Source organism: Peromyscus eremicus, chromosome 7, assembly GCF_949786415.1.
Source record: "Peromyscus eremicus chromosome 7, PerEre_H2_v1, whole genome shotgun sequence".
In the NCBI taxonomy this organism is placed as follows: Eukaryota; Metazoa; Chordata; class Mammalia; order Rodentia; family Cricetidae; genus Peromyscus; species Peromyscus eremicus.
In genome coordinates, this window is record NC_081422.1 from 33,081,677 (window position 1) to 33,107,963 (window position 26,287).

Sequence of the window (26,287 nt, forward strand, 5' to 3'; positions counted from 1 at the left end):
AAAGGAAATGATTAAAACATTAATGAACTAAATCTATTTTAATGGTTAATTTTGGAAAAATCTTACTTTATCAAGTAGGTAGACATAGAATATTCAGATTTTAAATTTAGAATCAAAAAGCTACATCAATGATAGAAGCATTTTATTTAATATGTTAAATATCAATCTAATAGTCAAGACGCATACTACATTTATTTTTACTGAAGACTATTCTCTCTTTTTTTTTTTTTTGACAATTCATGATTGTTCACTAGCTCAAGTTCTATATATATAGGCTATTGAAAAAGGTGCCCAGTGAGTCAAGGGTGAGTTATTGGAATAAAAAAAAATTTGTTCATAGAGTTAACAAAGCAAGATGGTGGCTAGTTTCCAAAAATGACCATCTTAACTTAAGTTCCTTTTGACTTTGGCAAGGGGTAGACATAGGTTTATGTTAGGAAAGTGCTGGTGACTAGACCTTGTAGACAGTACTCCCAAGCTGTCCCTGGTATTGTCAATCTGTAGGTCCTGTCGTCTCTGTAAACCTTGAAGCTGTATCAGTCACACAATGTATAATTAGCCTTGAGGGGAACTAGAGAGATGAGGAAATTTTGGTGCATATCAATTTTCTACTGCCTTTCTCTGAATGCTTAGCCTGTTTGTGTGTGAAGTTTAACAGTAATAATCTGACCCAAAGGTAAGGTAACAGAGGATACAGATACAGTGCAACAGTAGACAGGGAACCGCCATCACAATAACTCACAAATCATCATGATATTTACAGAAAAACACAATGAGGTGTAGCATGAATCTTAACAGGTCTTATTAATAAAATCAAACCCAGGAGCCAGGTATTGGGGTGAATGTTGGAAGATCAGAGAAGCAGAACAAGTCACAACTTCTTCACCTCGGCAGTTCCTCAGCTGATCCTGTTTCCTCAGACTGGAAGCTTTGAGTCCTCATCCAAATGGATCTCAGCTGAACTGCTGCTCTAAAGCCTAAAAGCTTAACCAGGCTCTAGTTCCTGGTCCTCACGCCTTATATACCTTTCTGCTTCCTGACATCACTTCCTGGGATTGAAAGGCTCACTTCCTGGGATTAAAGGCGTGAGTCACCATGCCTGGCTGTTTCCAGTGTGGCTTTAAACTCACAGAGATCTGGATGGATCTCTGCATCCAGAAGGCTAGGATTAAAGGTGTGAGTGCCATCATTTTCTGACCTCTATATCTAGTGAATGTTCTGTTTTCTGACCCCAGATAAGTTTATTAGGATGCACAATATTTTGGGGAACACAATATCACCACAGTGAGAAAATACATACTATGTTGTTCTAATGCATGATAACCAAGATTAGTGATTTTCAAGTTAACTAAAGCAAGAGAACTTAACTTCACTGTGGAGTTTTACATAAAGAACAATTTTTTTTGTACATGTATGATTTATACCAGTTACCATATCTACACTTTAGGAGACTTTTCCAATCATTTTTCTTTCAGATAATCTTGTCTCAGTTTTGTTTTGGTATTCCTGTCATTTTTCATAAATTTCAAAATGAATGACTATGTGTCTCTCAGGCACTAATACATTGATGTCATTCATTATTACTCAATTGTAAAAAAATGTCAGTAGTTATTACTGAACAATATGTTCAAATAACAGCTTTATCACATAAACATTGAAGTGTTTTACAGACCATCCTTATTATTGTCAATATTGTTAGCTGCTCTAGGCGTAAGCATGGTGGCATGTGTTTGTTAGGAGCTAATGCAAAGCTTACAGCTGCCTAATCGTGTCCTTTTGTTCTACTGTTTTGATTTTTATGGTCTTCAACAAATGACAAGACCTAAAGCATATGTCATCTACCTCTGAGATCCTCAGTAAGCCTAGTATCTACATCATCTAAGACAGCATATGCAACTTCATGTTTTATCGCCTAACCAGTAGTAACGGGATTGCACAGAAATACACATGTGCACATGAACGTATGAGTGTGTTCATGCTCATGCATGCACATGCGCGCGCGCGCGCGCGCACACACACACACACACACACACACACACACACACACACACACACAGAGCCCTATGTATTTATTCCAGTATTGTAATAGAGGAATAGAGGAGGGATGTTCATATTATAAAAGTTATATCACTTATCATATAAAACTGATGAGAAACTTTGAAATATAGTCTGCAGTTCTTAATATACTAACCAACAAAACATTAATCTTACCATTAATAATTAATGAGATATGGTAAATTCTACTACTACTAATTGTAAGCAACTTTAGGGTTCAGTTTATCATTTGGACATTGGCCTTATGACTTTGCTTAGCTCTTTGTTAAGAAAAGCTCTTGGAATGTACACAGTTGATGATGGCCTGCGTCTGGTAACTGTAGTGCTCAGGCAAAGGCATGTTTACTGTGAGATGCTCCAGCCAGTGACTAAGCATGGTGTGTCTGTGTACTAGCGTTGGCTGCTTTTTGCCTAATATAGGCTGCTTATCAATCTGTTCAAGATCTTTTAGAACTACCCTGTAGTTTGAGATTCTCCACTTCCCACTAAATCCTTCCACTTTTCTCTTGTTTCTTAGCTGTCATTTATTGGTAGCCTGGGGGGTCAGCCTCCAGCTACCACTAGGGCTTGCAAAAAAATCCATGAAGGCAGCAAGGGCTTAGGAAAAATTCTTAACTATCTGAGGGCTAGACTTTTTTCTGTCTGAGGGGAAAATTAAGGAAACACACGCTTTCTGTTGGTAACTTTCTCTTTTACTTCATCTAGATAAAAATCCTCTCTGAAAATCTCTCTTGCTCTACCTAGTTACATTCCACATTGTTACATTCTCTATACATTCTCCACACAGCCACATACCTCTTTTGCACAGTTACATTTACACATTTCTTCTATTTACTCTGTTACATTCCTTCACATATTATTACATCATTTATTCACTCTTTACATCATCCATTCACTATCTCATCTTACGCTCACATTTCTTCTCTGTGTAACTTTGGATAGTTACATGCTACATTTTTCTCTCTGCCCACTCGGCTACATCCCTCACTTACCACACACACCTACACATACACACCCACTCTTACCCTCTGCCCAGCTCGCTCTTACACCATTCCTTCACATTGCTCTCTCTTTCTCTCTCATTAACCAAACTCTGCACAATTATAGGTTACATTTTTAGGGTCTGACCCCATTCTCATAACACAAGATAAGTCATGTAGTTTCTCTTAGTCTAGTAATGTTACATTGACCCATGCATGTACTTTAAGTTGGTGAGGGATCCCAGACAGTAAACAATTGCCTGGACCTTGAGCCTGAGACTGGGTCTATGTGCAAAAAGAGAACTACTACAGGGAGCTAGCTATATCTCAATGTAAACAGCCTGGCCTTGATTTAGTAATAAACAACACCTGGGAATTAGTCTTTGTGTATTTTCTGCAGGGGCAGCTTAGTCTGTTTTAAATTTGTTCTGAAGTCTAAAATTAGCCATCTTTGAGACTAAGAATGTTGCTACTTTCTTGTGTCAGTAAAGAAGAATATTCTGATATTATTTCTGTTCATCAGAATTATATAGCCTAAACAGAAATCATCTTCTTGACTATCCACAGCTAAATGTGTGCCAAAAAAAGTGTAAAACACACTACCAATGGGCTGTGGAAGGAACCTCACAGCTGTTCTTTTTAGGGAGGTACGTGGTGGCACATGAGAAAGTTATAGACAGAAAGCAACTGGTTTCCACAGCCAGTGACCCCACAGCTTTGCCAGGTGGGGCTCCCCATCAGGGAGTTATACATCTGGTGAGTCGACTTGTCAAATACTAGTTGTCACCTGCTGTATACTGCCATGTCCCTCAGCAGTCACTCTTTTTCTTTTCAAGTCTGAGACTTTCATCACTGATTTCTAATCCCTCTTACTATATCTCTCATAGGCATTTGCCCTAATACGTATTATATAAGCCTTATTATTTATTGATATCACTCTCTAAGGGGATCTTGAAGGGCGGAAGGAAAATACTGTTTTTCAGAATTGGTATGAAGCAATGATAATTAAATGAATCTCTTGATATTGAAACAGGCTAGCGGAATAGAACAGTGGATTAAGAAACAGACCCTTAGTTACATATCCAAATACTTTCTGAACAAAACCAAAATAATTCATTTGGGAAAATGAATTTTCATGCTTTGATATAGTTGGCCAACACAAATTGGACTCCAGGTTTTGTTCATTTTTTGGTTTTATTTTGTTTTAAATTGAGAAAGAACATGAAGTTGGGTGGGTAGGGAGCAGTGGAAAAGCTGGGAAGAGTCAGGGAACAGAAAGAATATGATTGAAATGTATTATATGAAAGTTTTAAAAATAAGCAAACCTATAAAGAAGATTGTTAGTGGACAATAATAAATAAAAATAACAAGCCAGGAGAACTGTGGTATTATTTTTTGGAGGCTAACTAGGGCAGTCTTAGAGAGTCCTACTCAGAAGCATATCATGAGAAGCAGCTGTGAGGAACCTAGCTGACTGATCATCTGTAGCTGATGCTTCTCTTGTTATACCATAATACTCAGGTGTCAGATTCCTCTGAGATGAATTTGCCAATTATTAAGTATGGTGGATGGATTTTATTAGGTTTCACCATTTCTACTAGGTATGGGTCTCTCCTGATTGGGAGTCTTTGTAAAGATTTCCTACTACCCTTCAAAAAATGTTTGAACTGCCATCTAAATATGAGATTCTTACCCAACTTTTTTATTTCTCTCTCCTTTTTTAGGTGTTGGAATTTCATACTGGTCCAAGTCTTCATCACTTACTCTTCCCTTTCATTTCATTCTTCACAAGTGATTAGCATATCTTGCTAGTTCAATATTCTTTGGAATCTCCTTTCACAGAGACATTGCTGTTGTCTAGGTGAGGCTACAATGGTATGAACTAATAAAGCCACAGAGTCAATGTTGCAAATGCCAGTGTTTCAACCTGTAGTGTATTCTATGGATAAATGGCAAAAAAAAAAAAAAAGGATTGTGTTGCACTAGAGAGAAATTCTGGAGAAATACTGATTTTGTTTGATATTTTTGAGTTAGGGATTGAAGCCAGAACTCAGCACGATAGTGAAGTGTGGAAGCACTGAGGCCCACCACCAGACCAACAGTTGCATTAGAATGAACCTGAAGTGGAGGGGGAATGGAGATGATTCCTCTAGTCAAGATGTACAAAACAGAAAGATGACCCACACAGTTCTGATGTCCAATTAAACACGTGCCCATGTCCGCACTGAAGCCTGATTTTAAACATTGTGAGTTGTAAGGAAACTTTTTGTCTTGATTTTAATACATTATATGGACTAAGCAGGTAATATTCAAGAATACATATGTATATGCATACAATAACAATTTGTGAAAAGAGAGCTCATGAATTTGAAGGAGAGTAGAGAGGGATATATGGGAAGCCTTGGAAGGAGGAAAGGGGAAATATGTCATAATTTTATTATAATCTCAAGATTAAAAAAAGGAGCAGCAAAGAGAAAAAATCATTTTTATTTATTTATTTATTTATTTATTTATTTATTTTTTGGTTTTTTTTTTTTTTTTGGTTTTTTTGAGACAGGGTTTCTCTGTGTAGCTTTGCGCCTTTTTCTGGATCTCGCTCTGTAGACCAGGCTGGCCTCGAACTCACAAAGATCCACCTGCCTCTGCCTCGCGAGTGCTGGGATTAAAGGCGTGTGCCACAACCGCCTGGCTCATTTTTATTTTTTATTGGATAGTGATACTAAGAAATTTGGGTCAAGCTTTTTGTGTGAACTATGTCCACTGTCCACTTTCTGCAGTTTTATATCCTTATTGGTGATTACATCATATTTTAGAGCACTGAAAGAAATATGACAAAAATCATAGAAAATTTGTTTTCAAAATTTTATAGTTGTGTATGTTACACAAAACACACTGTCTACTGTCCGTCACTAGTTAGAATGCATTTAGGAAAGATGTTCCTTAGTGGGTATTTTCTCATTAGGACAGTAGTTTTTCATATATAGCTTTTGTGTTCATATGAAGATATAATGTATGGAAGGTTCTGAATTACTGGTTTATAACAATATGCTTAGAAGAAAATAATGTCAGTTAAGAAATTTAATAGGATCTCCATAAAAATTATTGCATCTGACAGAGACTTAAGCATTTATATTTGTTTGAATATTTATTTCAGTATTGTAATGTGCTTAAAATTTTATTCCCCAAGCAGAGCCCGAGTACTTACTGATTTCTTCAATTATTTTGTCTACACTCATCACAATGCCTTGATTAACCATTTCTCATTTGAATTTGCTGTGAAACACAAATTTTAATAAGGACACAAAATGCTTTCCTAAAGAAAGATGAGCTGTATTGCATTCATTTTCATAAAACCTTGGTACTAAACCAAAATTGAAGTGTGTACCACTTATATGTGTGACACCTGCATGTTCTGAGATTCATATTCAGGCAGCACAGACTGGTAAAGAATAATAACTTAACAAGCTGGCCCAGTTCAGGGAAGACAATTGGTCACAGTGAAGCTTCCAGTGTTGACTTGACAAATCAAATGGACTGAAGTTTAGTGTTTAAAAGTTGTGCGTGTGTGGAGAAGAGGACCAGGAGATTAAGTAGTTCAAGTTTTCAGGTAGGAGGAATATGTTTTAAGGAGAGTAAATAATTTGTAGCTCTAAATCATTAAAAGAATAGACTTGAGATGTCTTCATGAAGAAATGATGAGTGTGTGGGGTGATTGACATGTTAAATGGATCAATTTAATCCTTGCTAAATATACAACTCTGTGATACCATCCCACTGTACCTCATAAGTGTATACAATTTTTTGTCAATAAAACATAAAAAGTGAAAAGCTATCACCTTTGCATATGTGTTTTTTGTCTCATTGGGACTTTAAAGAAAATTAAGGTTTTAATTATTAACAGATCAAGATTTTCAAATAACAATTTTATATGTACACCCAACTGAACAAGTTATGACTAGAAACAAGTACATCAAAACTAGAAATTATGAATATACTTTATTTGAGAATGTTGTCTAGTAAGTATAAAAATATTTTGATCACTCTGTGAAGGATACTTTTGAATTTTAATAATTTACACTTGTATAGTACACAATGAATATGCCAATATTTTGATTTTACTACAGAACATAAAGCAGTTCCTTGTAGTTAGATGAATAATTGTAAACATCTATGTCAAGCAAACCAGGTCATAAATTAAATCACTGCATGATATTCTGTAGTTTAACCCTTTGTGGGAAGTTCTCAATCACCCAGCTCCAAATACCTGCTACAAAAGTTTTTATGTAGATTAGATAGTCAAATTTGTTATAAAAGAATATTGAATGCTCTGGGGCTCCACTGTGTAAGAGTTGTCTCTTACACAGATGTTCTTAGCTGTACGTCTTCAGTTTTTTCCTAATTGTACATTCTCTGTTTTCTCCAGAATGTGGCTGAGGGATCTATGAGGCTTTGCTCAGTTATTTTATCATTGGTTTCTCTGTGTTTCATTGGACAGTGTCTTTTTTGTTCTTATTAAGTTTACTCAATTTTCCTACATTGTCTCATCTATCGTTAATCCCATTTAGTGCATTAAAAATAAGACTTGAACTTATTTTAGATTTATAGTCAAACACTTAAAGAGAGTGCAGAGACATATAGTTTAGTGAATATCATGTATTTTATAGTCATGAAAATATAGTACAATATGAAGTGCTGTGTTAAATCAGCACTGACTGATAAGGTTGAACATGTCATACTTGTAAGGAGTCAGGAGTAAATGAAAGATAAAGTTCTGTATGTCTTAGTGGTGGAGTTACCATTGGACATATTTTGCTATAATTGATTTTGGGTGATGTGGCCTAATGCAGGTGGAAGGAAGGGATGAGATAGCTTTTCTGTAAAAGTATAATCTTGTAAACTATCTACATTCATTCCATGTTTTATCTACATATACATTGGAGGTGTAAAAGTTGAAAAACTTTCATCACAAAGTCCAGGATAAGGTTTGACTGAAAACTCTGCTTGCAAAGACATTTCATATAGTGTACTTAAGGCATATTTCAGGTTATTTTTTAACATAATATTTCTGTTATTTTTGAGGCTATCATACAATGAATTTTGTTCATATTCACCAGACTCTTCCTCTAACTCCTCCCTTATCTAGATCCATTCCTTATCTTCCTATCTGCTCCCAATTTCACGTCCTATTTTTTTTTTTTTTTTTTCGAGACAGGGTTTCTCTGTGTAGCTTTGCGCCTTTTCCTGGAACTCACTTGGTAGCCCAGGCTGGCCTCGAACTCACAGAGATCCGCCTGGCTCTGCCTCCCGAGTGCTGGGATTAAAGGCGTGTGCCACCACCGCCCGGCTTGTTTTGTTTTTAAACAAGACAACTTACTCTCTTTCTAATAGGAGCTAACAATAGTTCTTTTAATGGAATGGGTTCATGAGTCCTTCTTAACTCCACATTTCATGTTCCTACACCACTGAATAAGGTTGCTAGGCTAAGGAGAGTCAATTTTCTTCAAAGAAGTGTCCTTGCTAAGATGCTCATCCTCCAGTGGATGACCTGCACCCCTGATCATACAAACAGCACAGATTTTACCCAGTAGGTTATAAAAAGGGGCATGAATTTGAGAGGGAATGTGGCATATGGGCTCTAAGAGGAGCTGGAGAAGGAATGGGAGTTGATATCATCAAAGTACATTTATATATATATTTACACACACACACACACACACACACACACACACACACACACATATATATATATATATATGAAATTATCAGAGAATATGGGATAACTAACTCTAAAGGCTTGTAAGAGCCTGAGGTGATGGTAGATAACTTCAAGCAAAGAGGTGACTAACACTAAAGGCTTTTTGAAAAGCTGTGTGGACTACTTCTACTGTAGAAGTTTCCTACTTAAAAGAAGTTACCATATAATGGGAGAGAAAATACTTCAACTAGACATTTTATTCCACCAAATAAAACCTTCAGTGTCACGAATGGGTTACATCATGTTAACTTGTTGGCCAAAAGGGTCCCATAGACTAGGCTCCCAAACACCACAGGCCATTGCGAAGGCTATAGTTATTTTTCTCCTTACTGCTGACACCACTTATGTCATTGAACATGGAGATATCTAGTTGGTACCCAGCTAGAAGCTTCACTCCTACTGACTAGCATTCCTAGTGCTAGAACGTACTTTGAATGGACTGGAGGAGAGAAATGAATAAAAAGGAAAATCAAAATGAAACTAACCAAACAAAAGTTCTTAGCAGTTCATATGAAACATATTTTAATGAATCACCAAGTCCTTGTCACTGTAGGACCCCAAGGAATGTCTGTCCTGTAGAGAACATTTCAAGTTTGCCCTAAGGAATTTTTGGTCCCTTAGTAATTTTGTAGATTCAGGAATAATAGAAATTCATTTTAGCAGTTGTTGTATTTCTTTTTATCTTAAATAGAAAAATCTGCAATAGGGGATTTCTTTTTTTTTTTCTTTCTGCTATTTTATTTATTTTTTTTTCCATAGACTTCATCAATCCTGTGCTTTGTTATCTAGAGAAATGACCTGTGATACTTCTCATGTTCTGACATTTGCTTCTCAATTTTAGTCTTGTTGGTAAATTACCCTATTTCAAACTTGTATTTTCATGTGCAGCTCAATATTAAATGTAAAAATTTACCGAAAACTTCACTCAACTTCTGCTTGCAGCAACCCCAAAATTTAGTCAGTCCTTGGGATGATGTCATTAAGGTTTTTCTTGCTCTTGTTTCCCTCTACCTCTTTTATGAGAATTCTTGCTGAGTCCTCCCTTGCGGTCTCTCTGTCTCTGTCTCTGTCTCTCTCTCTCCTTTTCCCTTCATTTCTTTACTCCATCCCTCCCTCCCTCTCTCTTTTTTTCCTTTCGTCTTTCTTTCACAACTTCTCTCAGCATTACTCTTAATTCAGATACCTTCTTTTTCCTGTTTTCTTCCCCTTCATTGCTGATTAACTTCCTTCTTTCCTCACTCCCTGTCTCTCGCCTTCTCTTCTGTTCTCATTGCTCTAATTGCCTCTTCAGCTCATGCTACTTCCATCTCTCTAGTGATAGTCATCTTCCCCAGTACTCTCTGACCATATTTATCTTCTAAGTACTGTAGATGTTTCAATTTTGTGCCACAAAAGGGTAAAAACTTTGAGAGTTCTCAATGACATTCCAAAATGAAGGGAACCTTGATTTTAGAATTTCAGACCTTCTAATGTATTTTTACAAATTTTCCTCTGATTTGAGCCTATGCTACAGTTGTGTGGGAAAATAAATTGGGTATTCTCCATATTTTTAGAAAATCAGAGTGACATTCCAGGATGGAAGCTATAAAGTTGTTGTTTTTTTCTTCCTGAGTATCTGTGATCTGGAGTTCACTTTGATAGTCTCTAGGAGGTACCAGTAGCTCTACATGCCTTATGCATGTCACCCTGTCCACATTCTTGTCTATAAGTAAAAGCATTGATACTATATAAATTTTTGACTGTGGGACAAATATTCTGTGCAGTATCCAGTATGTATTCTTAGAGAACTTGGAAGGGATACTAATTTATTCATTCTTCTATATATATTTATAGCGCACCCCTTTCATATTTCAGGCTTAATTGCTTTAAGTGCTTCAGAAGTAGTTCTGAAGAAAACAGCCAATATCCCTTTGATGTTATGGACTTAGATTAAGAAGCATGTATGATATGTATGAAAGCAGACACTATAAACAAGAGTATAAGATTTTATCTAGAGATGGAAAGTATAGAGAATCCATAGTATACAGGACAGGTTTTCATGCTTTTCTCTTTGGAGAGTTTCCAAATGGGCAGGAATAAAATGTAGGCAACACTGGAGCACAGGTGATGTGAAGGAAGAATGGGGAATACCAGAGCAGGAAGGATTGGGTTGGATAGGAGATGGGAGGGCAGAGTAGAGGAGGGAGTTTGAGGAGGGATAAGTAACACTAAGTCCTTTGAGAAAGTCATGTGTAAACTACTACTGTACAAGGTCTTGAAATATCTTCATGTCTAAAATGAGTTTAAGTTGAAATACATTATCATTTGGAGACAGCGTTCCTACTAGACACCACCAGCTATCAAATGAAAGCCTAGAACCAGGAATGAGCTACCTTTTTTGGAGTTATTTGCCAGTTGTGTTCCCATAGATCCCTAAATATTACAGGCTATTTATTGTCACTGCTCTTGATTATCCCAAACTTGATGATTAGACCCTATTTCAGAAGACACCATATATTCATGTCATAACATGGAGAAATAAAACTTGTGTCTATCTAGAACTGACTTCCGTATTGTCTAGCTTGACAAAAAATTCTTTATTGACACAAGTACTTTTTTGTACTCTCTTTTTTTATTCTTCGGTAATTTCAACATGAAAACCATGGACTTAAATCATATACACCTACACACAATTCCAAACTCTGATCCACTAACTCAAACACAGACCTGACAAGAAGGTGTGATAATTTTACTTGCATTATATAAAGTCATACTAAGCATTAATTTCCCTCAGCATGATTCAAAGACTGGTGAGAAACTAATCCTTTCCTGACAGCTGTCTCTCAACTGTTCTGTGTAGTTAAAGATATAGCAGTATGTATTATTATTTGAAAGCTGGACATGTCTTGTATAAGAAGTTGGGAGGTGACTCTGATATTGTCCAGCTTTTATAGTGAGTGCTATACGTGCTATCAAAGGAGAAATGTAACAATCAATTTTTTTTCCAGATGTGAATCACAAGATAAAGGCTGACCTGGCAGGATATACCCACTAGTGCAACATTGTCATAAGCATTGTGGGAGTAATCAAATACTTTTGTATTGAATTTCAGGCTTGCTCCACACAGTGCTCATTCTTAGCAAGGTTCTTGGGACCTGAGATTAGATAGGTCATAGGTCCTAGAGAAGGACCTACGATTATTTCTCTGCTATGGATATAGTATTAAAATGAACCCTAATAAATTTCCATTGTACCTTATACCCATAGATTGATTAATGCATCTCTCAGTCTTCATCAGAGGTGCTTCTTTGTGCAGTAGATCACAATTAACACAGACATCCAAAACTGGTCAACAGGTAGATAATAAGAGAGTGTGAGTACTCAGTTCTACATGGGACCTCCCCATCATATCTGTTCTCTCAAGACTTGGAGATTATAACAGAAGTAGGACTGGAAAGATTGTAAGAGCCAGAGGTGATTACACTTGAAATTGTGTTTTCAGAATTCAGCATGTCCACTGCTCAAATGCACTCACAGTGGTTATAATAGTGTGTAAATATCTGTGTAAGATCAAGGCCCCCAAAACCCAAGCATGGAGGGAGGATATGGTCATAAGGTTCCACCTCTAACTGAAGAACAGTTGGTAGATGGTTACTCATACAGACATAATAATTTTTCTACAAAGATGTGCCTCCTGAGAGGCTACCTAAACTGACATAGACATCCCTACACTCATGTACATACTGGAAGTGCTGGGTGGACTCAGTGGGTAAAAAAAAAATTAAGAGAAAAGAACAGATAAAGTTGGGAGTGAATAGTGTCAGGACGATGGAGGAAAAATTCTGAGAAAAGGAATTTGATGAAAATACGTTGTATATGTGTATGAAATTTTCAAACAGTAACAAAACAATACAAAACAATAGTGTAATACCTCCAACAATCCTATGTCATTGCTATTGAAGTAGTTTGTAAGCACCATAGCAACAAAGTTTGATCTCTGAGGTAAATAGCTGGAACACATAAGCCTTCCAATTTTTACTAAGGCCCCTAAGATTACAATCTCATAGAACCCTCTTGGGTCATTACCAGGTGGCCCTTGTGACATCAATAGATGCTATTTTCCAACCTCTGATTGAGAGAGGACACCCGAGTAAAGCCACAGCCAGAAATCCTGATCCACAACTCATGACTCCTCAGAATGCAGAGGAATGAGAGCCCTGCATTCTCCAGTCCAAAATTAGTTTCCTTTATCACTAAACAGCCAAACCTAGGAACAACAGAAAACAATATTTCTTCCCTGAGTTTCAGACCTCACAGCTCATCAGTGCTACATGTTCTCACTCCTCTGTGAGAGTAGAGGAGACGGGATAGTGAGGTGACTTGTGAGTTCCCCATGGACAGACAGAGGTAAGTGTTAAACAGGATGCTTGTTTTTTCTTTTGGATTTTGTTTTTGTTGTAATTTCCTTAAACTGCCTCTGAGCAATCCAATAAGTTTTTGATGTGCTTTTGATGTGTCTTCTCTTTAGAGATGGCCACTGAACCTGAATTAGGAAGTGGATTGTCAAGGTAGAAGAACAGAAATGCTGCAGAACCAAAAATGGTCACTGGTTCCCTGAATATTATTCCCAAGGAAATGGCCTTACATTTATTTATGTTTATTTCTGTATGTGAACTCCCATAAAATGTAGACACCAAAGGCACAAAAAGTGTGTGCTTGAATTTATCCTCCTATTCTGGATCTTAGTCTCATTTTAATGGAGTAGTTTGGAGGGGCCTGGGATTTCATTCTAATATTACTATTTTTCCCATTCTCACAGCTATGACCCGAGGAATGGCCTCCGAAAATGCCTCTTCCGTGAAGGAGTTCATCCTGCTGGGCTTGACACAGCAGCCAGAGCTCCAGCTGCCTCTCTTCTTCCTCTTCTTGGGAATCTATGTGGTCTCCATGGTGGGGAACCTGGGTTTGATTGTTCTGATCATTTTGAACCCTCACCTGCACACCCCCATGTACTACTTTCTCTTCAACCTTTCCTTCACAGATCTCTGCTACTCCTCTGTCATAACCCCCAGAATGCTGGTGAGTTTTGTGAAGCAGAACATCATCTCCCATGCTGAGTGCATGACTCAGCTCTTTTTCTTTGCCTTCTTTGTGATTGATGAATGCTACATTTTGACAGCCATGGCCTATGACAGATATGCTGCTATCTGTAAGCCCCTGCTTTACCAGGTCACCATGTCCTATAAGGTTTGCCACTTGATGATAGTAGGTGTGTATATGATGGGGTTTGTAGGTGCCATGGCCCATGTAGTTTGTATGCTGAGACTGACCTTTTGTGCTGGCAACATCATCAATCACTACATGTGTGACATACCCCCTCTGCTGAAGCTCTCCTGCACAAGCACCACCATCAATGAGCTGGTGGTTTTCATTGTTGTGGGTGTCAATGTGATAGTGCCCAGCCTGACTATCTTTATTTCTTATACCATGATCATTTCCAACATCCTTGCCATCCGTTCTGCAGAGGGTAGGTCAAAAGCCTTCAGTACCTGTGGCTCCCATGTAATAGCTGTTTCTCTTTTCTTTGGAGCAATAGTCTTCATGTATCTCAAGCCTTCTAGTGCATCTGTGGATGAAGATAAAGTATCTACCATTTTTTATACTGTTGTGAGTCCAATGCTAAATCCTTTCATTTATAGTTTAAGGAATAAGGATGTCCACATTGCCCTGAGAAAAACTTTTAATAAAAGTATGTTTGCCTAAATAGAATCTGTATTTATTATAGAGGTAAATCTTAGGACACATGAGGTTTTTAATTAGGGGGAGGACCACCTGGAATTCACTCATTGGAAGAGCATTTGCTCTCATTGACAGGCCCTGGATTTGACCACAGTATTGTAAAAATCATGAAAACAACTAAAATAACATAAATATCCAAAAATCTATGGTGAGAAAAATATAGAACAAAGTTATTTAACACTATACGCAATTAAGATAATTATCTAGGGAATTTCAGAAAAAAGTCAGTGAAGGTAGAGAGAACACATTATTCTGTAATTTCCCAAAATCACATATATCTTTTTTCAGTATTGAAAACTGAGCAAATACATTTGTCCTTCCATCTACCAGTATGGATAAACTTTAGCTTAGAAATCATAAGGATTTAAGTACAAAACACTGAATGATATTATACTCAGAAATGGAACTGTCAAGAGATTTTTTTTTAAATGTTCAAATTTATTTTTTAACTTTCAGTGTATTTTTTGGGGATCATACCCAGGCCATCTTGCATGTTAGACTAGTGTTCTTCCACTGAGCTACATCTTAAGTACCACTGTGGCTTGGGTACATGTAGAGGTTTTATTTGGCTGTGCCACTGAAATACTGGTTTTAGTAGTCTTAGAGACAGTGACTCACTAATTCAGTTAGTAAACCTCTGGGATGATTTGTAGGAGATTTCATTTAAAAGGTTCCTTTGTTTTACCAGAAGTTCAGTTATGGAGGGAAATTCCCTTTTCACTCTGTTCTTCTCTCTGTAGTCTTGTTTTTTTTTTTTTTTTTTTTTTTTGTTTTGTTTTGTTTTGTTTTTTTTTTTTTTTTTGAGACAGGGTTTCTCTGTGTAGCTTTGCGCCTTTCCTGGAGCTCACTTGGTAGCCCAGGCTGGCCTCGAACTCACAGAGATCCGCCTGGCTCTGCCTCCCGAGTGCTGGGATTAAAGGCATGCGCCACCACCGCCCGGCCTCTCTGTAGTCTTAAATCAGTTTAGTGAAAAGGAGGTGATGACTCTATTGTGATTCCAGTGCTCCCAGACTGAAAATGAAATAGCATTTTTGGTCATTCAGGATAAAGGGAACCTATATTAGGTTTTCCAATCATATACTTGAGGGCAGGTGTTTGAATATAAGGACACGCTCTGTCTTCATAGGGAAGAATTTGACTAAGCAAGTTTACTATGTGATGGCTATCACTGTTTTAATTTTCAGTTACTGCTCTTAAGAGATCTATGAAACATTTACCTCTAACATGAAAGTTCCACTGGCTCAAGGACAGATGGAATGTTTAGAGCCATTCTTGTACAATTTTAATGCATCTGTTGTTTGTCATGTTAATGGTCACAATGTTAACTGCTGCTTCTGCTTCTGTAAACAAAGCTGCTTGTTCAAGGCGAGCAGGACACCTGTAAGACATATGTTTGCTAAAAGCTTTTGATTGCACTTAAGCAAAGTTATGTGTGTGTGCTTAACTGGAAAGCAACCTTCTGATTGCAGGATGTATGTCTACAAATAAATGGAGTGTCACCTTGTGTCCTTATGCATTTTTTTGCCTTTATTGCTCTCTGTTGTAGGAATCCTGAGTCCCAAGTAGAAGCCTGGACAACCATTGTATGCATAAAAGTCTTTTCTTTATTAGAAATAAATTTATTATTGGTCATATTGGTGAATCTCTTATTGACCTCAGATCCATAAAAACTAATTTTAGGTAAAGTTCCTTTCCTTAAATAAATTATGTAACCTTAATTTATTAGTAGTCTGTTCTTTCTCTTTAATAATTTTACTTTAATAATGTCTTAGAGTTTTATACACAATAATGGAGTTTTTTGGAGGGGCAAAAAAGACTGAGCATTTGTTCTATTTTAGGCACTGATGTATTAGGCTTTGGTCAAGTATTAAAAATACTGCTGTGAAGAAAGGTGAAGATGCTTGTGATCTTAGAAGTCTACAGACTAGTCAGGTGGTTAAATAAATAATTTTTGTGTCTGTGAGTTTGTATCAGACAAATGATATACAATGTCTTGAACAAATGTAATTGTGCTGAGAATAACAGTTTTATCTCATCTTGGCTGGCAGGAAGGGCTCTTCCTGAGGATGTAGCTGGTGACCTGACTGATGATGGAGTTGTTCACAGAACATCTAAGCAGAGGGATGAGCTTAACAGAATATTAGAGGCAGGAACAATCTTGATGATGATGATGAATTGTTAAGGGAAACAGGTGAATGCTGTGGAAGAGGCTAGACAAAAAAATGCATGTATATATATTTAAACTGATGAATAATAATTACACATATTTAATGGGCAAAGTAGTATAGAGTGACATATATTGTTCACCTGTAAGACAAGTTGAGGGACTGTGGTTGTGAGAACAAGGAGTATTGACATTTGGGAAGAGAACACAAATCCATGCTTCCAGAGAAAGAATAGATTGTTTTCAAAATGGCATCTGAAGACTGTATTCTATCAGATCAAAGTGAAGAGGAAGAAAAAGATGCTCATGGCACACTACTCATTACCATCACACTGGCCAGCTAGAAACATTGCAGGATGCTGAGCTATCATTGATTCTTTGTGTCTACTCCAGGTAAGAATTGTGGTGAGCAACAGAAACTCAGACTGACCTTGGTGACTAAAGCATCATGCCTCAAGTTTCCCTGGGTAAAGAGTTTGGTGATCTTATTCTTGTGCCATTCTAAGTTTTCATTCTCAGTGTCTTCAGCCTACTGACCAAATCTGAGGACTTAGTATTTTCATATCCTTGCTTATTTATTATTTCTTTGGGTAGAGAACATTTGAACACATACCTTCTAATAAGACAGATCTTGGTGATCATGCTGAATCCTCATTTATAGCCTCAGGAGTAAGGACTTAAATTTGTTAGGAAGAGAATTATGCAGAGTTTCACCAACTGATCTATCCAGTTGTGTTTCTCTTAGATCTGTTTCTACTTGTCTCCTTTCATATTTTTGTTTGTTGTTTTACCTATCTTTATTTTTCCTTCTTTTCGTCTTTTTACAGTGTCAACAAGTTTTCTATTTTATCCCTTTTCCTTCCACTATGCAATTTTTCTTGTATGAAACCCTCTTTGTCTGGTGGTATCCACAGATTCATTTTATCCAAAACAATGTCCATTGCCTATATCAGCATAAGACCATGCTCTGTCTGCTTATTTTACTTAAGGACAACACCACCTACTTTTTTCTCTTGCTTATGTTTTCTTTCAAAGACAACCCATGGAGGACATTGCATTCTTTATCTCAAATTGATTTCTTTCCTGATGTTTTGTAATTATTTTATATATGTACCTTCTTATTTGATAGGTTTATTTCCTACACAGTGACTAACATAGATAAGGGGTGACATAATTGTCAAATTTTCAGTAATTTTCCCAGTAACTTTGCTAGCAGTTCCTTTTTTAATATTTATGTCACCTTTATTTATTTTTCACTGACATTATTGGCATATATACAAAAATCACATAGGAACTATTATATGCAGTAAAAATTTGGAACCATATTGAATAAATAAAATACCTTTATATTTAACATTGTTATAACAAAAGTAATGGTAACTATCACCTATTGAGTTACTGTATGCTAGAGGCTGTTTTAAGGACTTTTAAAAAAACTCCCTTGAATTCATGATGCTACTCTTATTGCTTCTATTTTACAATGAGGAAATTGAGACACAAAGAGGTTTATGTACACACACACACACACACACACACACACACACACACACATATATATATATATGGCAGATCTGAGATTTGATAAAGCATAAAATGAAAGCATTTTGCTGCAGAGCCCATTCACCTAACTGCCACATTAGTTACTTAGAAGAGGTGGGACTTATATTAGGAGATCCTTAAGTTGCTCCAAGTTTGTAATGGAATTGTTTGATTTGTTTAAATGAGGATTTATTTTTATGGTTCTTTGAACATTTATTAGATTTACTTCTCTACCTAAGTTTCTCAGACCCTACAATCATGACAATATATCAGCAAACTGATATTTATCATGAGTAGAATTGAAATTGTTACTTTAGGTCCCTGATATGTGAATTATACCTGAATTTTTGTAATGTTACATTCACTCTTGTTTAGAGAACACCAATTTCCCCTGACACATGGATATTTTTATTTTTAAGAAATGATGCACCACATTTTGTTTATCCATTCTTCAGTTGAAGGGCATCTAGGTTGTTTCCATGTTCTGGCTATTACAAACAATGCTGATATGAACATAGCTGAACAAGTGCTCTTGTGGTGTGGTTGAGCATTCCTTGGGTATATGCCCAAGAGTGGTATAGCTGGATCTTGGGGGAGATTGATTCCCAGTTTTCTAGGAAAGCGCCATATTGATTTCCAAAGTGGTTGTACAAGCTTGCATTCCCACCAGCAGTGGAGGAGAGTTCCCCTAGCTCCACATCCTCTTCAGCATAAGGTGTCTTCAGTGTTTTTGATCTTAGCCATTCTGACAGGCGTAAGGTGGTATCTCAGATTTGTTTTGATTTGCATTTCCCTGATGATTAGGGATGTTGAGCAATTCCTTAAATGTCTTTCAGCCATTTGAGTTTCCTCTGTTGAGAATTCTCTGTTTAGTTCTATAGCCCATTTCTTAATTGGACTGTTGGGCATTTTGATGTCTAATTTCTTGAGTTCCTTATATATTCTGGATATCAGTCCTCTGTCAGATGTGGGATTGGTGAAGATCTTTTCCCATTCTGTAGGCTGTCGCTTTGCTTTGTTGACCATATCCTTTAGGCCCTTATTATAATACACTATTACAGATTTCCCTCTGATCTGAGTATAGGCTAGAGGTGTGGGAAAAGAACTTGGGCATTTTCAGCAAATCATAATGACATTCATGTATGGAAGCTATAGATTTCTTGTTTTCTCTGCAATTAGTAACTCTCATCTGGGGTTCCTTTTGATGGTTTCTAGGTGTTACCTGTGGCTCTACATGACTTACAGATGTCACTCAATCTACATTCTTGTCTATAAGTAAAAGCATTGACACTATGTAAGTTTTTATCCCTGGAACATATATTATGTGTAGTATCCAGTATGTGTTCTTTGAGAACTTGGAAGGGATACTAATTTATTCATTCCTCTCTATAAATTTATAGAGCAACCCCTGCATGTGTCAGGTTTAACTGTGTTAAGTACTTCAGAAGTAGCTCTGAAGAAAACAGTCAATATCCCTTTGATGTTATGGACTTAGATTAAGAAGCATGTATGGCTGGGCGGTGGTGGCGCACGCCTTTAATCCCAGCACTCGGGAGGCAGAGCCAGGCGGATCTCCATGAGTTCAAGGCCAGCCTGGTCTACAGAGTGAGATCCAGGAAAGGCGCAAAGCTACACAGAGAAACCCTGTCTCGAAAAACCAAAAAAAAAAAAAAAAAAAAGAAGCATGTGTGATATGTGTGAAAGCAGACACTATAAACAAGACTATAAGATTTCATCTAGAGATGGAAAGTATAGAGAATCCATAGTATACAGGACAGGTTTTCATGCTTTTCTCTTTGGAGCATTTTCCAAATGGGCAGGAATAAAATGTAGGCAATACTGGAGCACAGGTGATGTGAAGGAAGAATGGGGAATACCAGGGCAGGAAGCATTGGGTCGGGCAGGAGATGGGGGGCAGAGTAGAGGAGGGAGTTTGAAGAGGGACAAGTAACACTAAAGACCTTTGCGAGAGTCATGTGTAAACTACTATTGTACAAGTTCTTGAAATATCTTCATGTCTAAAATGAGTTTAAATTGAAATACATTATCATTTGGAGACAGCATTCCTATGGGACACTACCAGCTATCAAATGAAAACCTAGAACCAGGAATGAGCTACCTTTTTTGGAGTTATTTGCCAGTTGTGTTCCCATAGATCCCCAAATATTACAGGCTATTTATTGTCACTGCTCTTGATTATCCCAAACTTGATGATTAGACCTTATTTCAGAAGACACCATATATTCATGTCATAACATGGAGAAATAAAGCTTGTGTCTATCTAGAACTGCTTCCGTATTGTCTGGCTTGACAAAAAATTCTTTATTCACACAAGTACTTCTTTTGTACTCTCTTTTTGTAATCTTTCGTAATTTCAAATATGAAAACAATAGACTTAGATCATATACACCTACATACAATTCCAAACTCTGATCCACTAACACAGACACACAGACCTGACAAGAAGGTGTGATAATTTTACTTGCATTATATAAAGTCATACTAAGCATTAATTTCCCTCAGCATGATTCAAAGACTGGTGAGAAACTAATCCTTTCCTGACAGATGTCTCTCAACTGTTCTGTGTAATTAAAGATATAGCAGTATGTATCATTATTTGAAAGTTGGTCATGTCTTGTGTAAGAAGTTGGGAGGTGACTCTGATATTGTCCAGCTTTTATAGTGAGTACTATACATGCTATCAAAAGAGAAATGTAATAATCAATTTTATCCAGATGCGAATCACAAGAGCTACAGTAAAGGCTGACCTGGCAGGACATACCCATTAGTATAGTATTGTTATAAATGTTGTGGGAGTAATCAAACACTTTCGTATTGGATTTCAGGCTTGCTCCACACAGTATTCATTCTTAGCAAGGTTCTTGGGGCCTGAGATTAGATAGGTCATAGGTCCTAAAGAAGTACCTATGACTATTTCTCTGCTATGGATAAAGTATTAAAATGAACCCTAATAAATTTCCATTGCACCTTATATCCATAGATTAATGAATCTCTCAGCTTTCATCAGAGGTGCTTCTTTGTGCAGTAGATCACAATTAACACAGACATCCAAAACTGGTCAACAGGTAGATAATAAGAGACTGTGAGTACTCAGTTCTACATGGGAACTCATCATCATATCCCTTCTCTCAAGACTTGGAGATTATAACAGAAGTAGGACTGGAAAGATTGTAAGAGCCAGAGGTGATTACACTTGAAATTGTGTTTTCAGAATTCAGCATGTCCACTGCTCAAATGCACTTACAGTGGTTGCAACAGTGTGCAAACACCTGTGTAAGACCAAGGCCCCCAAAACGCAAGCATGGAGGGAGGATATGTCATAAAGTTCCACCTCTAACTGAGGAACTGTTGGTAGATGGTTACTCGTATAGACATAATAAATTTTCTGCAAAGATGTGCCTCCTGAGAGGCTACCTAAACTGACATAGACATCCCTACACCATATACATACTGGAAGTGCTGGATGGACTCAGTGGGTAAAAACAAACAAATAAACAAACAAACAAACAAACAAAAAACTGTAAGAGAAAAGAACAGATGAAGTTGAGAGGGAATAGTGCCCGTATAATGGTGTAAGAATTGCAGCGAAATGAATCAGGGTGAATTTGATCAAAACCCACTGTATATGTGTATAAAAATGTCAAATAATAACAATAAAACAAAACAATAGTGTCTACCTCCAATAAGCCTATGCCATTACTATTGAACTGGTTTGGAAGCACCATGGCAACAAAGCCTGATCTCTGGGGGAAAATAGCTGGAAAACATAAGCCTTTCAGTTTTTACTAAGGCCCCTAAGATTACAATATCATAGAACCCTCTTGGGTCATTACCAGGTGGCCCTTGTGACATCAGCAGATTCTATTTACAACTCCTGGGAGAGAGAGGACATCTGGGTAAAGCCACAGCCAGAAATCATGATCCCCAACTCATGACTCCTCAGAATGCAGAGGAGTGACAGCCCTGGGTTCTTCAGTCCAAGATTAATTTCCCTTATCACCAAACAGCCAAACCTAGTTACAACAGAAAACAGCATTTCTTTCCCTGAGTTTTAGACCTTACAGCTCATCCGTGCTACATGTTCTTGCCCCTCTGTGAGAGTAGAGGAGAAGAGATAGTAAGGTGACTTGTGAGTTCCCCATGGACAGAGGTAACTGTTAAACTGGATGCTTGTTTTTTTTTTGTTGTTGTTGTTGCTTTCCTTTTATTTTTTCCTCCAACTACTTCCAAGCAATCCAGTGGGTCTTTGATGTGCCATGGGTCTTCTTTTTTTGAGATGACCACTGAGCCTGAATTAGGAAGTGGATTGTCAAGGTAGGAGAAGAACAGAGATGCTTCAGAACCAAAAATGAATGGCTCCCTGAATATTATTCTTAAGAAAATGGCCTTTCATTTATTTATGTTCATTTATTTATGTTTATTTCTGTACGTGAACCCCCATAGAATGTAGAAACCAAAGGCACAAGAAGTGTGTGCTTGAATTTATCCTCCTATTCTGGATCTTAGTCTCATTTTAATGGAGTAGTTTGGAGGGGGCTGGGATTTCATTTTAATGTTATGATTTTTACTGTTCTCATAGATACAACCTGGAGAATAATGACCTTAGGTAATGCCTCTTCCGTGAAGGAGTTCATCCTGCTGGGCTTGACACAGCAGCCAGAGCTCCAGCTGCCTCTCTTCTTCCTCTTCTTGGGAATCTATGTGGTCTCCATGGTGGGGAACCTGGGCTTGATGGTTCTGATTGTTTTGAACCCTCACCTGCACACCCCCATGTACTACTTTCTCTTCAACCTTGCCTTCACAGACCTCTGCTATTCCTCTGTCATAACTCCCAAAATGCTGGTGAGTTTTGTGAAGCAGAATATCATCTCCCATGCTGAGTGCATGGCTCAGCTCTTTTTCTTTGCCTTCTTTGTGATTGATGAATGCTACATTTTGACAGCCATGGCCTATGACAGATATGCTGCTATCTGCAAGCCCCTGCTTTACCAGGTTACCATGTCTTATAAGGTTTGCCACTTGATGATGATGGGTGTGTATGTGATGGGGTTTGTGGGTGCAATGGCCCACATAATTTGCATGCTGAAACTGACCTTTTGTGCTAGCAACATCATAAATCATTACATGTGTGACATACCCCCACTGCTGAAGCTCTCCTGCACAAGCACCACCATCAATGAGCTGGTGGTTTTCATTGTTGTAGGTGTCAATGTGATAGTGCCCACCCTGACTATCTTCATTTCTTATACCTTGATCATTTCCAACATCCTTGGCATCCATTCTGCAGAGTGTAGGTCAAAAGCCTTCAGTACCTGTGGCTCCCATGTAATAGCTGTTTCTCTTTTCTTTGGTGCAGCAGCATTCATGTATCTTAAGCCTTCTAGTGCATCTGTGGATGAAGATAAAGTATCTACCATTTTTTATACCATTGTGGGCCCAATGCTGAATCCTTTCATCTACAGTATAAGGAATAAGGATGTCCACATTGCCCTGAGAAAAACTTTGAGTAAACGTGTGTTTGCCTAAGTAGAACCTGTATTTGTTATGGAAGTAAATCTTAGGACATGTGACATTTATAACTTGGGGAAGGACTGCCTAGAGTCCACTGACTGGCAGAGCACTTGCTTACATTCATGAGGCTCTAGATTTAACCCCTAGTGCTGTACAACAACCATGAAAACAACTAAAATAACATAGATATCCCAAAATCAATGATGAGAAAAGTGTAGAACCAAAGTTAGTTAACATTATGCAAATTAAGCTAATTATTAAGGAAATTTCAGAAGTAATGACAGTGAAGGATGATTAATCCATCATACTTTTAGGATAGAGAGAACTGTTTATTCTGTAATTTCCCCAGCTCACAAATGTCTTTTTCAGTATTGAAAACTGAACAAACACATTTGTTCTGTCATCTACCAGTATGTTACACTCTAGCTTAGAAATAACAAAGAATTAAGAACAAAACACTAGATGATATTATGATCAGAAACAGATAGGTCAAGAAATTTTTTAAATGTTCACATCTTTTTTTTTTTTAACTTTGTAGTGTGTGTTTATATAGTAGGCCTTCTTACATGCTAGACAAGTGTTCTTTCACTGGGCTACATCTTAAGTACCACTATGACTAGGGTACATCTAGACGTTTTGTGTGGCTGTGCTCCTGGAATACTAATTTAGTAGTCTTAGAGACAGTGACTCACTAATTCAGTTAGTAAACCTCTGGGAAGATTTGTAGGAGATTTCGTTGGAAAGGTTCCTTTGTTTTTCTAGAGGTTCCTGTATGGAAAAAAATTCCCTTTTCACTCTGTTCTCTCTGCAGTCTTAAATCAGTTTAGTAAAGAGGAGGTGATGAGTCTATTGTGATTCCAGGGCTTGAAGACTAAAAATGAAATAGCAATTTTGGTCATTCAGGATAAAGGGAACATGTATTAGATTTTCCATTCATGGACTTGAGGACTGGCATGTGAATACAAGGACTCACTCTGTTTTCACCGGGAAGAATTTGACTAAATAAGTTTACTATGCAATGGCTACCACTATGATTTAATTTTCAGTTTCTATACTTAAGAGATCTGTGAAATAAATTTGCTTCTAACCTGAAAGCTCCACTGGCCAAAGACAGATGGAATGTTTAGAGCCATTCCAACGAATCTGTTGTTTATCATATTGGTCACAATGTTAATGGCTGCTTCTGCCTCTGTAAACAAAGCTGTTTTTTCAAGATGACTTGGAAACCTGTAAGACATATGTTTGCAAAAAGCTTGTGATCGCACTTAGACAAAGATATGTGTTTGTGCTTAACTGGAATGCAACCTTCTGTTTGCAGTTTGTATGCCTACAAATATATGGAATGTAACCTCATGCTTTGTTTTTGCCCTTATTTCTTACATCATGGGAATCCCCAGTCCCATGTATAGGTCTGGTCAACCAGTTTCTGCATAAAAGTCTTTCCTTTGTTAGAAATAATTTATTTTTGGTCATACTGGTGAATCTCTGAGTGACCCTAGACCCATAAAAACGTATCATGGGTAAAGCTGTTCTGTCTTTTCCTCAAATAAATTATGTAATCTTAATTTATTAGCAGTCTGTTCTTTCTCTTTAATAATTTTACTTTAATAATGTCTTAGAGTTTTATATACAATTATGGAGTTTATTGGTGGGGCAAAAAAGACTGAATATTTGTTCTATTTTAGACACTGATGTATCAGGCTTTGGTCAAGTATTAAAAATACTGCTGTGAAGAAAGGTGAAGATGCTTGTGATCTCAGAAGTCTACAGACTAGTCAGGTGGTTAAATAAATAATTTTTGTGTCTGTGAGTATATATCAGACAAATGATATACAATGTTTTGAACAAATGTAATTGTGCTGAGAATAACAGTTTTATCTCATCTTGGCTGGCAGGAAGGGCTCTTCCTGAGGACGTAGCTGGTGACCTGACTGATGATGGAGTTGTTCACAGAACATCTAAGCAGAGGGATGAGCTTAACAGAATATTAGAGGCAGGAACAATCTTGATGATGATGATGAATTGTTAAGGGAAACAGGTGAATGCTGTGGAAGAGGCTAGACAAAAAAAATGCATGTATATATATTTAAACTGAAGAATAATACTTGCACATATTTAAAGGGCAAAGTCTTATAAAGTGTGATATGGTGCTGGAGAGATGGCTCAGTGGTTAAGAACACTGACTGCTCTTCTAGAAGACCCGAGTTCAATTTCCAGCACTCACATGGCGGCTCACATCTATCTGCAACTCCAAGATTTGACACCCTTACACAGACAAACATACAGGTAAAACACCAATGCACATAAAATAAATAAATAAGTTATTTATAGGAGAAGGATGGCTCAGCACTTAAGAGCACTGACCAATGTTCCAGAGGAACCAGATTCAATTCCCAGGCTGTCTGGTGACCGATCACACCAGGATAAAAAACATAGTAATAAAGTGACATATATTGTTCACCTGTAAGACAAGTTGAGGGGCTA

The 26,287-nt window shown here is 37.3% G+C and overlaps 2 protein-coding genes across 2 annotated transcripts; both read left to right on the top strand.

Annotated features, from left to right (window-relative positions):
* Positions 1-13,590: 13,590 nt before the first annotated feature.
* On the top strand, positions 13,591-14,532 carry LOC131914186 (olfactory receptor 8B8-like). Its single transcript, XM_059266777.1, has one exon. It carries the CDS (start codon positions 13,591-13,593, stop codon positions 14,530-14,532), a length of 942 nt encoding a protein of 313 aa, XP_059122760.1.
* Positions 14,533-22,700: 8,168 nt separating this feature from the next.
* LOC131914187 (olfactory receptor 8B8-like) lies at positions 22,701-25,265 on the top strand. The gene has a single exon (XM_059266778.1). The coding sequence runs from the start codon at positions 22,850-22,852 to the stop codon at positions 23,816-23,818; it is 969 nt and encodes a 322-aa protein (XP_059122761.1). The 5' UTR covers positions 22,701-22,849; the 3' UTR covers positions 23,819-25,265.
* Positions 25,266-26,287: the final 1,022 nt, after the last annotated feature.